This window comes from Oncorhynchus kisutch, linkage group LG10 (assembly GCF_002021735.2).
Source record: "Oncorhynchus kisutch isolate 150728-3 linkage group LG10, Okis_V2, whole genome shotgun sequence".
In the NCBI taxonomy this organism is placed as follows: Eukaryota; Metazoa; Chordata; class Actinopteri; order Salmoniformes; family Salmonidae; genus Oncorhynchus; species Oncorhynchus kisutch.
Genome location: NC_034183.2, coordinates 9,192,852 through 9,207,569, shown reverse-complemented (window position 1 = coordinate 9,207,569; position 14,718 = coordinate 9,192,852). Strand labels below are relative to the sequence as shown.

General features: G+C 44.3%; 1 protein-coding gene across 1 annotated transcript in view; it reads right to left on the bottom strand.

The window, feature by feature from the left end:
• Positions 1-14,718, bottom strand: part of LOC109898293 (microtubule-associated protein 1B) — a 96,716-nt gene that overhangs the window by 71,599 nt on the left and 10,399 nt on the right. The window contains exon 2 of the mRNA XM_031833021.1: positions 14,085-14,186. Within this exon, the coding sequence (XP_031688881.1) occupies positions 14,085-14,186 (102 nt within the window). The remainder of the gene's footprint in view (positions 1-14,084; positions 14,187-14,718) is intronic.

The following is a 14,718-nucleotide window of genomic DNA, read 5'->3' as shown; positions in this document are numbered from 1 at the left end:
CTTTCCGTAAATGACAAGAAAACCGTGCTGTCTGGTTTGCTTAATATAAGGCACGTGAAATAATTTATACTTTTACTTTTGATACATAAGTATATTTTAGCAAGTACATTTACTTTTGATACTTAAGTATATTTAAAACCATATACTTCTAGACTTTTACTCAAGTGGTATTTTACTGGGTGACTCACTTTTACTTGAGTCATTTTCTATTCAGGTATCTTTACTTTTACTCAAGTATGATAATTGGGTACTTTTCCCACCACTGCTGTCAACCCACAAGACGGTTATCACATCAACTGGCTTCACACAGAGTGATAGACAAACGCACGCACCACACAGACAGATGGGCAATTTAGCTGGAAATTAATTGGCAGATATTGTGTTATGTTTGACTTTTTAAGCCAATAGCGGCTAACCAGGGGTGGGATTATGTCAAAGTTGCGTTGATTAGATAGTAGCTGGGAGCGTGTGGTGTCTGATACTTGTGAGATTTGTTAATGACAGTTTGCTGTGGAAAATGGCATGTACATTCAGAACTGTTTGGGTTAGGGTCTCATATGTGGGCTGCGATCAACCTGTTGGATACCCCTGTGTTATCATTATGGAACCATCTCATCTAATTAAAATATATATATATTTCACCTTTATTTAACCAGGTAGGTCAGTTGAGAACAAGTTCTCATTTACAACTGCGACCTGGCCAAGATAAAGCAAAGCAGTGCGACAAAAACAACAACACAGAGTTGTACATAGGATAAAAAAACATAGAAAATCTGTATACAGTGTGTGCAAATGAAGTAAGGAGGTAAGGCAATAAATAGGCCATAGTGGCGAAGTAATTACAATTTAGCAAATAACACTGGAGTGATGAAGATGAGGATGAGGATGTGAAATACTACTGTAGAAATACTACTAAGCAGAAATACTACTGTGCAAAAGAGCAGAAAAACAAATATGGGGATGAGGTAGGTGATTGGTTGGATGGGCTATTTACAGATGGGCTGTGTACAGCTGCAGCAATCGGTAAGCTGCTCTGACAGCTGATGCTTAAAGTTAGTGAGGGAGATATAAGTCTCCAACTTCAGTGATTTTTGCAATTCGTTCCAGTCATTGGCAGCAGAGAACTGCAAAGAAAGGCAGCCAAAAGAGGTGTTGTCTTTGGGGATGACCAGTGAGATATACCTGCTGGAGCACGTGCTCCGCTGAGATAAGCAGAGTTTTACCTAGCAGAGACTTGTAGATGACCTGGAGCCAGTGGGTTTGGCGACGAATATGTAGCGAGGACCAGCCAACGAGAGCATACATGTCGCAGTGGTGGGTAGTATATGGGGCTTTGGTGACAAAACGGATGGCACTGTGATAGACTGCATCCAATTTGCTGAGTAGAGTGTTGGAGGCTATTGGGCCAGTTGCTGCGGGGGGTGCAGAGCTGTTGGCCGGGGTAGGGGTAGCCAGGTGGAAAGCATGGCCAGCCGTAGAGAAATGTTTATTGAAATTCTTGATTATTGTGGATTTATCGGTGGTGACAGTGTTTCCTAATCTCAGTGCAGTGGGCAGCAGGGAGGAGGTGCTTTTATTCTCCATGGACTTTACAGTGTCCCAGAACCTTTTGGAATTAGTGCTGCAGGATGCAAATTTCTGTTTGAAAAAACTAGCCTTTGCTTTCATAACTGACTATGTATATTGGTTCCTTGAAAAGTTGCATATCGCGGGGACTATTCGATGTTTGTGCAGCACGCCACAGGATGTTTTTGTGCTGGTCAAGGGCAGTCAAGTCTGGAGTGAACCAATCTGTTCTTAGTTCAACATTTTTTGAAAGGAGCATGCTTATTTAAGATGGTGAGGAAAGCACTTTTAAAGAACAACCAGGCATCCTCTACTGACGGGATGAGGTCAATATCCTTCCAGGATACCCGGGCCAGGTCGATTAGAAAGGCCTGCTCGCAGAAGTGTTTTAGGGAGCGTTTTGACAGTGATGAGGGGTGGTTGTTTGACCACGGACCCATAACGGACGCAGGTAAAGAGGCAGTGATCGCTGCGATCCTGGTTGAAAACAGCAGAGGTGAATTTATAGGGCAAGTTGGTCAGGATGATATCTATGAGGGTGCCCATGTTTACGGATTTAGGGTTGTACCTGATAGGTTCCTTGATCATTTGTGTGAGATTGAGGGCATCTAGCTTAGATTATAGGACGGCCGGGGTGATCTACTTAGTGGGGATTGTTATTACAGAGCTTACTGTATCTGACACACACACACATCTCATCTCTCCTTCTCTCCACCTGTGGACATGTACGGCAATTAAAGCTGCTTTCGTTTCCACCTCTCTCTTTATTTCCCTTTTACTGAAAGAATAAATGTCCTCTCACTTTAAACCACCCCATAGGCCTTTTGGGCATTGAAGCCTGCATCCGCCCTCATTTCCCATAGCCCACTGCTCCCATAGCTGTTTGATAGTTTGGGAGGAAATGGAGCCAATTCTGTTGACGGGAAACGTTTGAGAGCCATCGCCATGTGTGGCTCAGCCTACACACCTCCGTGTGTATCGGTGTGGTGTAACTAAGGCTTTAATAAAAAATCGTAGCGCTGAAAATCCGCTTTATTGTGCGATTGGCAATTAAAGGCAATGTTCCAGCGGTCGTGGAGACTACATTCAAGGTAAACGCTGCAAATGTCGGCTCAATCGGAAATTACCTTTACATGTGAACCATGCTACAAGGCAGATATTTTGGGCCCTAAACCTAGAGGCATAGGGGATAAGAGTAAAATGCTGACGGTAATCCATGCCTCATACCTTGCTTCACTGGGTGTTGGAGGGGGTTGAGCCCACCAGAAAGGATACTGCACATTTTAGCAGCAGTCAAATCATTTTTTGATCTGTCTGCAGGTGGGAGAAAGTGTGGTCTTTTTTCCTTTAATCCAGATTAAAACCTCTCACTTTCAGTTTATTGAAAATGGAACCTTTTTCAAAATATCGTCTTTTCTAAAACAAGCCAGAAAAAGCTATTTGCAATTCCAGTTTTATTCTCTAGAAAAGACAGAACAAATATGTGGTTTAATTCAAATATACTAATTGATTTTTTTTTAATTACAAAAATATTTATAAAAAATAACTCTGAATGAATTATCTTTGTTACAGATATTATGAATAGAGAAGGTGGAGTTATATCACATGTGCAATTAACAAACATAAATCGAAATGTTTGTTTTATCCAAAATTACAAATAACTGTTTGCAGCATTAACACAAAAATGCATGATGCAAGTGGAAGAGGGAGAAGGTAGGAAACTAGTTTTTTGGCCCTTTATTAAAGACCCCCCTCAAAAAAAAATCATAAATAAATGTAAAAAATATCAGTTTTAATTGAGGACCAAAATGTTAAACGCAGTGCCATACAGGTGGCAAAATAGTTGGGACAAGATTTTCGATGTGCCTATTCCATGGCACATGGTTTTTGAAATGATATACAAAACAACGCTTGATTCAAAAGTTTTCCAATTTAAATTCTTGCCACAAACAGAATGTTTTTCTTTCTGTTGTACTTTTACCCCTTTTTCACGAGAGCATTCAGCTACTTACGACTAGAACTTTGTGGACGTCGACATTGATTTTCAGTCCAGGACAATGCTTCATCTGTGTCCAAAACACGAGTCTGCCAAGCCGTACTAATGTGTCAAAGGAAACACCAGCCAAGAGTCAGCTTGCAGGCACTCAGCCCGCCATGGGAGTCACGATGGGACAAGGAAATCCCAGCCTGCCAAACGCTCCCCTAACCCAGATGACACTTGGCCTGTTGTGCACCACCTCATTGGTCTCCTGGTCACAGCCAGTTGTGACACAGCATGTGATTGTACCCAGGGCTGTAGTGACGCCTCAAGCACTCGCGATGCAGTGCTTTAGACCCCTACACCACTCGGGAGGCCCCACAAACAGAATGTTATGTATGGGGCATACAACCATCTCAGCTCTGAAGATTTTGCTACGAAGAGACAATCAATAGATCCTGTCCTGGCTCCGCGTAGGCAGTAAAACGGGTCCGGATAGGTGACTGCAGCCCAGGAGTGATTGATGGAACTCTTCAGCTGGCTAGCTCCGGAATAATTGATGTTTGCTCCGGAATCGACGAAAGCCGATAGTCACTATAGCAGCTAGCTAGCTGTGAGATCCAGGTATGAATGTCCAGAGTTAGCGGTTGAAATCCAGGGACATGGAGAGAAAAATTGGTCCGGTATGTTCCGTTCCGAGCCGCGCTGCGCTGCGCCGTACAAAACTGGCGATAGAATTTCGAGCTAAAGGATAGCTGATGACCACAAACCGTGGTTAGCTGAATACTAACAATTTGCCAGTAAAGAAGCTAACTAGCTTCTGAAATAGCTTCTGATTAGCTTCTGATTAGCTTCTGGATTAGCTTCTGGCTAGACATGTTCAGAATTTATGTTAAACATCACAGTACTGTTGAAAAATATATTGCACATGGAAATCAGAGGGCGGTTTACAGAGATATGTGGGATGGACTGAGAGTAGCTGAGGGGTGGGGTTAAGGTGATAGATGGGATGGACTGAGAGTAGCTGAGGGGTGGGGTTAAGGTGATAGACGAGATGGACTGAGAGTAGCTGAGGGGTAGGGTTAAGGTGATAGGTGGGATGGACTGAGAGTAGCTGAGGGGTGGGGTTAAGGTGATAGAAGGATGGACTGAGAGTAGCTGAGGGGTCGGGTTAATGTGATAGGTGGATGGACTGAGAGTAGCTGAGGAGTGGGATTAAGGTGATAGATGGGATGGACTGAGAGTAGCTGAGGGGTGGGATTAAGGTGATAGGTGGGATGGACTGAGAGTAGCTGAGTGTTGGGGTTAAGGTGATAGATGGGATGGACTGAGAGTAGCTGAGGGGTGGGGTTAAGGTGATAGGTGGATGGACTGAGAGTAGCTGAGTAGTGGGATTAAGGTGATAGATGGGATGGACTGAGAGTAGCTGAGGGGTGGGGTTAAGGTGATAGATGGGATGGACTGAGAGTAGCTGAGGGGTGGGATTAAGGTGATAGGTGGGATGGACTGAGAGTAGCTGAGGGGTGGGATTAAGGTGATAGGTGGGATGGACTGAGAGTAGCTGAGTGTTGGGGTTAAGGTGATAGATGGGATGGACTGAGAGTAGCTGAGGGGTGGGGTTAAAGTGATAGGTGGGATGGACTGAGAGTAGCTGAGGGGTGGGGTTAAGGTGATAGGTGGGATGGACTGAGAGTAGCCGAGTGGTGGGATTAAGGTGATAGATGGGATGGACTGAGAGTAGCTGAGGGGTGGGGTTAAGGTGATAGATGGGATGGACTGAGAGTAGCTGAGGGGTCGGGTTAAGGTGATATGTGGGATGGACTGAGAGTAGCTGAGGGGTGGGATTAAGGTGATAGGTGGGATGGACTGAGAGTAGCTGAGTGTTGGGGTTAAGGTGATAGATGGGATGGACTGAGAGTAGCTGAGGGGTGGGGTTAAAGTGATAGGTGGGATAGACTGAGAGTAGCTGAGGGGTGGGGTTAAGGTGATAGGTGGGATGGACTGAGAGTAGCCGAGTGGTGGGGTTAAGGTGATAGGTGGGATGGACTGAGAGTAGCTGAGGGGTGGGGTTAAGGTGATAGGTGGGATGGACTGAGAGTAGCCGAGTGGTGGGGTTAAGGTGATAGGTGGGATGGACTGAGAGTAGCTGAGGGGTGGGGTTAAGGTGATAGGTGGGATGGACTGAGAGTAGCTGAGGGGTGGGTTAAGGTGATAGAAGGATGGACTGAGAGTAGCTGAGGGGTGGGGTTAAGGTGATATGTGGGATGGACTGAGAGTAGCTGAGGGGTGGGGTTAAGGTGATAGATGGGATGGACTGAGAGTAGCTGAGGGGTGGGGTTAAAGTGATAGGTGGGATGGACTGAGAGTAGCTGAGGGGTGGGGTTAAGGTGATAGGTGGGATGGACTGAGAGTAGCTGAGGGGTGGGATTAAGGTGATAGGTGGGATGGACTGAGAGTAGCTGAGGGTTGGGGTTAAGGTGATAGATGGGATGGACTGAGAGTAGCTGAGGGGTGGGATTAAGGTGATAGGTGGGATGGACTGAGAGTAGCTGAGGGTTGGGGTTAAGGTGATAGATGGGATGGACTGAGAGGAGCTGAGGGGTGGGGTTAAGGTGATAGGTGGGATGGACTGAGAGTAGCTGAGGGGTGGGGTTAAGGTGATAGGTGGGATGGACTGAAAGTAGCTGAGGGGTGGGGTTAAGGTGATAGGTGGGATGGACTGAAAGTAGCTGAGGGGTGGGGTTAAGGTGATATGTGGGATGGACTGAGAGTAGCTGAGGGGTGGGGTTAAGGTGATAGGTGGGATGGACTGAGAGTAGCTGAGGGGTGGGGTTAAGGTGATAGGTGGGATGGACTGAGAGTAGCTGAGGGGTGGGGTTAAGGTGATAGATGGGATGGACTGAGAGTAGCTGAGGGGTGGGGTTAAGGTGATAGGTGGGATGGACTGAAAGTAGCTGAGGGGTGGGGTTAAGGTGATAGGTGGGATGGACTGAGAGTAGCTGAGGGGTGGGGTTAAGGTGATATGTGGGATGGACTGAGAGTAGCTGAGGGGTGGGGTTAAGGTGATAGGTGGGATGGACTGAGAGTAGCTGAGGGGTGGGGTTAAGGTGATAGGTGGGATGGACGGAGAGTAGCTGAGGGGTGGGGTTAAGGTGATAGGTGGGATGGACTGAGAGTAGCTGAGGGGTGGGGTTAAGGTGATAGGTGGGATGGACGGAGAGTAGCTGAGGGGTGGGGTTAAGGTTATTGTTGGGATGGACTGAAAGTAGCTGAGGGGTGGGGTTAAGGTGATAGGTGGGATGGACTGAGAGTAGCTGAGGGGTGGGGTTAAGGTGATATGTGGGATGGACTGAGAGTAGCTGAGGGGTGGGGTTAAGGTGATAGGTGGGATGGACTGAGAGTAGCTGAGGGGTGGGGTTAAGGTGATAGGTGGGATGGACTGAGAGTAGCTGAGGGGTGGGGTTAAGGTGATAGGTGGGATGGACTGAAAGTAGCTGAGGGGTGGGGTTAAGGTGATAGATGGGATGGACTGAGAGTAGCTGAGGGGTCGGGTTAAGGTGATAGGTGGGATGGACTGAGAATAGCTGAGGGGTGGGGTTAAGGTGATAGGTGGGATGGACTGAGAGTAGCTGAGGGGTGGGGTTAAGGTGATAGGTGGGATGGACTGAGAGTAGCTGAGGGGTGGGGTTAAGGTGATAGGTGGGATAGACTGAAAGTAGCTGAGGGGTGGGGTTAAAAGATCATGTTCGATAATAGTTACTGAACAAGATTTATATCAAAATATCAAATTACTTTATTCTTGCTATATAACTAGTGTAAAATAAAAATATATAAAAAATGCCATGTGTGTAGAATGTAACAAGAAAATAAAAATATGTAAAAACAACATTTATTTTTGATTGTAGAGGACAGAAACCAAAACGAATAAACAGATTGAACAAAATGAAAAATGAACACAGCAAGGTGCCACATACGCTGTAGACATCCGTTCCAGCTGAGGAGACCAATAGGAGAGCTGCTGCACTTCTAACATCCACCACTTGAGGGCGCCAACTCAACAATCCAAGGTCACTAAGTGCGGTTAGAAGGAGTCAGTCAGGAAGACTGCTCTAAAGGACCTGAAACGAAATGTCACTGGTGACGTTCCAAATGGCACCCTAATTTCTAAGAACGTAGCACAAGCATTTCGCTACACTCGCATTAACATCTGATAACCATGTGTATGTGACCAATAACATTTGATTTGAATTTCTAAGAATGTAGCACAATTATTGCTTGAGAAAATGCACTTTGATAAAAAGCTTCTTTTTTTTTTTTTTTTACCATTTTGAATTCAAAACAGTCACAGTAAGATACTCCATTGTTACCCAGAAATAATGTCCTGTATAATAACAACTGCATTGTATCTTCAAGGCCACAGGGCTGACAATATGAGTCATGTATTGTTCCACAACATAAATGACACCACAGTTTCCAAATGCATTCCCAAGTCTTTGGTTGTGTCATGCTAGAAGATATTAAGACTAGCCTTCACTTTGTGGACGTGGACATAGATTTTTAGTCCAGGACAATACTTCATCTGTTTCCGGGAAATCAGTCCCTGGGTGTTTTTCATCGACTCTGAGCAACATGATCCCATTAAATATATCTGTAGTGTTGAATTCCCCTCCCCATCCAATGCCATTGATCTGCGCTGTAGCCGAATGCAATCCATAGCCCCAGTCCTTCTCTCTACCTACCCCCCCATCCCCAGCCCTACTCTCTACCTATCCCCCCATCCCCAGCCCTACTCTCTACCTACCCCCCCATCCCTGGCCCTCCTCTCTACCCACCCCCATCCTAGCCATCATAGCCATCCCCAGTCCTTCTCTCTACCTACCCCCCCATCCCCAGCCCTACTCTCTACCTACCCCCCCAACCCCAACCCCAGCCCTACTCCTTACCTACCCCCCCCAACCCCAGCCCTACTCTCTACCTACCCCCCCATCCCCAGCCCTACTCTCTACCTACCCCCCCATCCCCAGCCCTACTCTCTACCTACCCCCCATCCCCAGCCCTACTCCCTACCTACCCCCCCCCCCCCCCAGCCCTACTCTCTACCTACCCCCCCATCCCCAGCCCTACTCTCTACCTACCCCCCCCCCCATCCCCAGCCCTACTCTCTACCTACCCCCCATCCCTGGCCCTCCTCTCTACCCACCCACCCCCATCCTAGCCAACCCTGGCCCTCCTCTCTACCTACCCCCCATTATAGCCATCGTAGCCATCCCTGGCCCTCCTCTCTACCCACCCCCCATCCTAGCCATCGTAGCCATCCCTGGCCCTCCTCTCTACCCACCCACCCCATCCTAGCCATCCCTGGCCCTCCTCTGTACTTACCCACCATCCTAGCCATCCCTGGCCCTCATCTCTACCTACGCCCCCATCCCAGCCATCCCTGGCCCTCCTCTCTACCTACCCCCCATCCTAGCCATCCCTGGCCCTCATCTCTACCTACACCCTATCCTAGCCATCCCTGGCCCTCATCTCTACCTACCCCCCATCCTAGCCATCCCTGGCTGGGTTTGGTGGCCTCACTCACCCCCTCTCTGCCTGGAGGACCTGCATGCAGACATGATGTAATGCAGAGGTGGTCTAAGATTCAAACAACACACTAAGCTATACACAGCACTGTGTGGGACCATTTTTTAAACTCTTTATTGTGCCAGAGTTTCAACCCAAGAATAAACCCATTTAAGAGCATAAATATTGACTTAAAATACTTTTTCTGGACATCCAGAAACTGCAAAGCCACTGGCTTGGTTGCATGTTCAAACTATTCAGAATTTCTTCAGTTTCTGCATATGGATCAATAAAATACAAGTCAAAAGTTAAGTGGAAAACCTAGCTGAATGTTAAACACAAAATAGAGAGAGGTGACAGTATGGTCCATTAACTCATCATTACTATTGTATCAAGGCCAGTTTGTCGCTTCTATTGAAGTAAATCAGTGATAAATTGCTTGTAAACATATCATAGTTCCCTTGGACTGAAACCATTTTTTAAAACGTTTGTTTATTCACATTCAATCCCAGTAAATATCTACATTTTTATGAGATACATAAAGGACAGCTGAACCCCAAAAAAAGACTACTTCTCTGGTTGAAAATGGCCCATATGGCATCAATAGGCTCCAGAGTGGCGTAGTGGTCTAAGACACTCCATCTCAATGCAAAAGATGTCACTGCAGTACCTGGTTCAAATCCAGGCTGCACCACATCTGGCTGTGATTGGGAGTCCCATAGGCTGGTGCGAAATTGGCACGGGGTAGGCTGTAAATAATATTTTTTCTTAACTGACTTGCCTAGTCATAACATGTATTATGTTTAGTAGTCAGAAACATCTGTAGTCCTAAAACGGACAATTTAAAAAAAAGTAAGATACATTTAGACATCATGTTAGTATTTTCCAAAACAGAATTTTGTGAGATTTAACGATTCGAAGACGTCGCCGTTTTCATTGGGTTGGATTAAGATTTCAGTCATGCCCACAAAACACGGGAACGTTGCCTGGCAGCACCCAATCAAATCACAGCTGCATCCAATCACAGCAGCAGAATCAACCCATGAGACAATGAACCAGACATGGCTACAATACATCATCCCCAACGTTATGTTAAAGAACCAGACATGGCTACAATACATCATCCCCAACGTTATGTTAAAGACCCAGACACCCAATCAAATCACAGCTGCATCCAATCACAGCAGCAGAATCAACCCATGAGACAATGAACCAGACATGGCTACAATACATCATCCCCAACGTTATGTTAAAGAACCAGACATGGCTACAATACATCATCCCCAACGTTATGTTAAAGAACCAGACATGGCTACAATACATCATTCCCAATGTTATGTTAAAGAACCAGACATGGCTACAATACATCATCCCCAACGTTATGTTAAAGAACCAGACATGGCTACAATACATCATCCCCAACGTTATGTTAAAGAACCAGACATGGCTACAATACATCATCCCCAACGTTATGTTAAAGAACCAGACATGGCTGCAATACATCATCCTCAACGTTATGTTAAAGAACCAGACATGGCTACAATACATCATCCCCAACGTTATGTTAAAAAACCACACTTGTTCTTTATAAATGTTGCTAGTTCGAATCCCCTAGCCAGCAAGGTGACACTTTGACTGACACTGGCTGGGACCCCACTCTCTCCGAGGGTGTTTCATGGAGAACTGGGATAAGCAAAAAACACATTTCCAATTCACACATGCGTATTAACACAGACTTGTAGATGTGTGAAATAAGACAAATATAACAATATATAACAATATGACAACCCACCTAATTATTATTATTATTTCAACCGTCATTCCTTTAGCCAGTCATAGATAGTACAGTGGCTCCTCAACTACAGAGATAATCAACTACAAAGAACTCAACTACAGAGATAACTACAGAGATAACTCAACTACAGAGAACTCAACTAGAGAGATAATCTACTACAGAGAACTCAACTACAGAGATGATCTACTACAGAGAACTCAACTACAGAGATAACTACAGAGATAACTCAACTACAGAGAGAACTCAACTAGAGAGATAGTCTACTACAGAGAACTAAATTACAGAGAACTCAACTACAGAGAACTCAACTAGAGAGATAATCTACTACAGAGAACTCAACTACAGAGATAACTACAGAGATAATCAACTACAGAGAGAACTCAACTGCGGTGAGTGAAGAGGAACAAACAACCATAACTGCCAAGGAAGGATATAACAAACATCAAATACACCCACATCAAACCACACCCCCACGACGCAAATCGTTCTTTTTTTTTCTTAATGAGGACAAAAACCCTGGCGATATCAATGAGTTCACCCCCCCCCCCCCCCCCCCCCCCCCTCCCCTTTTAGCGCAATGGTCCTCGGGAGACTGGATCGCTAAGAAAATATCGACTTTAGATCAAAGCTGCCAATACAAGCAGTGCTCAAGGTCTCTGATAGAGGAGAGGGCTTTTATGTAGCACAATGTCAGTGTGTATTTATGACGACACCTTTTAGAGCCACATGGAGAAACTCGGAAGGGACGGTCCAAAATAAATGTTACACCACTAAAAATAACATTTTTTATAAGATGGGACATTCTCTGGATGTGTCTTTCTCTTGACAAAATGCTGCGTCATTTCTGCTGGCTTCGATATAGCTCAGCACTTACTGTCAGTGCATTGTTGCAATGTATCCTATAGTTTCCTATTTACAGTGTGTGTGCGTGTACGTGTGCGTGTGTGTGTGTGTGCGTAATACAGAGGCTATGGGATAGCAGTCAAGCCCCTTGGGTGCTATGTAGAAGTCTCAATCACCATCGCAGGAGGTGTGTGTGTGTGTGTGTGTGTGTGTGTGTGTGTGTGTGTGTGTGTGTGTGTGTGTGTGTGTGTGTGTGTGTGTGTGTGTGTGTGTGTGTGTGTGTGTGTGTAATACAGAGTAGCAGTCAAGCCCCCTGGATGCGATGTAGAAGTATCAATCACCATCATAGTTTCCTATTTACTGTGTGTGTGTGTGTGTGTGTGTGTGTGTGTGTGTGTGTGTGTGTGTGTGTGTGTGTGTGTGTGTGTGTGTGTGTGTGTGTGTGTGTGTGTGTGTGTGTGTGTGTGTGTGTGTGTGTGTGTGTGGTTTAGGACACGTGTGGTTTATGTGATCTTTGAGCAATGAATTCAGACTGCATTGAAATACTGTGCCTTGAGATCATAATATGTATATTCCTACTGTAGCTGTGGAGAGGAATCAGAAATCCTTTGATGACCCCTTAATCTTTCTAAAAAAACATCTATTCTGAGTTACTATACATTGTGGATTCTCCTCAGATGGATCAAAAGGTCCATATTGAAAACGGATGTAAAATGCAAATGCCTTTATAATGACACAAAATATAATAAAATTACATTTAATTTGAAATTGATTAATTGTAGGTTTCTGGTCACTGGCTTACACACAATACCCCATAATGTCAAAGTGGAATTATTATTATTATTTTATTTATTTAAATAAATGTTTACAAATGAAAAGCTGAAATGTCTTGAGTCAATAAGTATCCCTTTGTTATGGCAAGCCTAAATAACTTCAGAAGTAAAAATGTAATACGTTGCATGGACTCTGTGTGTTTAATAGTGTTTAAGATGATTTTTGAATGACTACCTCATCTCTGTACCCCACACATACAATTATCTGTAAGGTCCCTCAGTCGAGGGAGTCCAGCAGGTGACTTTAAAACATTTACAGAGTTGAATGGTTGTGCCAGGAGAAAAGTGAGGATGGATCAACAACACTGTAGTTACTCCACAATACCTTAACCTTATTGACAGAGGGAAAAGAAGGAAGCCTGTACAGAATATAACATGTATCCTGTTTGCAATAAGGCACTAAAGTAAAACTGCAAAAAATGTTGCAAAGCAATTCACTTTTTGTCCTGAATATGAAGTGTGATATTTGGGGCAAATCCAACACAACACATTGTTGACTACTACTCTCCATATCTTCAAGCATAGTGTTGGCTGGATCATGTTATGGGTATGCTTGTAATCGTTAAGGATTAGGGAGTTTTTCAGGATACAAAATAAACAGAATGAAGCCAAGCACAGGCAAAATCCTAGAGGAAAACCTGGATCAGTCTGCTTTCCAACAGACATTGGGAGATGAATTCACCTTTCAGCAGGACAATAAACTAAAACACAAGGCCAATTTTACACTGGAGTTGTTTACCAAGAAGACAGTGAACGCTCCTGAGTGGCCGAGTTACAGTTTTGACTTAAATCTGCTTGAAAATCTATGGCAACACCTGAAAATGGTTGTCAAGGAATGATCAACAACCAATTTAACAGCGCTTGAAGAATTACAATAATCCATTTTAAATTCAGGCTGTAACACAAACAAAATGTGGAATCATATTACAAAACGTTTATGGACCACGCTGTGTATGTCATTAAATAGTTATTTAAAACAAAACCTTACTGACCTTACAGTCTCAAACCCCAGGACATCCTAGTATTGTGTTCAACAGCTCATTTTTATCTGATAAAGACACATGAGTACGTTAATAATATTATCATCGTGACTTATCAGTAAAGAAATACATCTTCCCCTCAATCCTCATTGGATTTAGTCGCCTGACAAGTCTGGATGGGTGAAAGCATTTGAGTAGTGCTAGAAACATCTCATATGTGTGTGAAGATGGAAGGACTCTACAGAGTAACTCAACTCACCTTGCACCAGACTACTGTACCTGAAGTAATAAGGGAGACATCATCTTATTTACGCGGACATTAATTCTTCTCACTAGGTGTTAAGAGCCTGGGTCTGGTTCTAAACTCCTATGTCATTGTCATTGTTTGTTGTGACAAAAAACCATAGGAGTTGACAAGGTAGAACAAACAGAATCTGGGACCAGGCTAGTTCGAAAAAGGGCCCATTATAGTCCAACGTTGTCCTGTGTGTGTGTGTGTGACGTCACAGGACCCAGGTTTGACTGACCTCTAACCTCTGCGGAGAACTGTGCGGAGTGACGCGTCACAAACAGCTGCAGCTGATGGTCCAGGTCACATGACTTGAGGCTGACGTCCCAGGAGCGGATCCCTGGTATAACAAGACAGAAGAGGGTAATGTTACAATTAAAGGATAAGTTGGCTATTTCAAAACCTGTTAAACTGTAACGCATTGTTTACTTGTCTTTAAACCGACACTAATAACTTCAATGGACGTGATGAGGGCAACCGTTCAACAGTGGCCCATACTGTACTTAAGTGGCGAGAAACCATTTAAAATGAATTTGTAAAATACTAAACTTCCATTTGAGTATTTCTCATTATCTGCAGATCTTGTGCGAGGGCACATGGATAGGAAGTCGGAGAAAGGAAATTGGAAAACAACGTCTTTTAAATCTCTATATCTGTATTATTTTAAATATTTCAGTGTGATTTTATTTTTTCTCCATTTCATGGAAGACTTCATTTCTCCAAGATGTAATTTAACCCCAGTTGACACTGTATGTAATTGGAATTAATAAAAGTTGGTCCAGACAGCTATTATGTTTTCTATAATATGGAGAAATATATATATATTTTTTACAAATGTACCGGACCAGAACATTGGTCATTTAGTTAAGGAA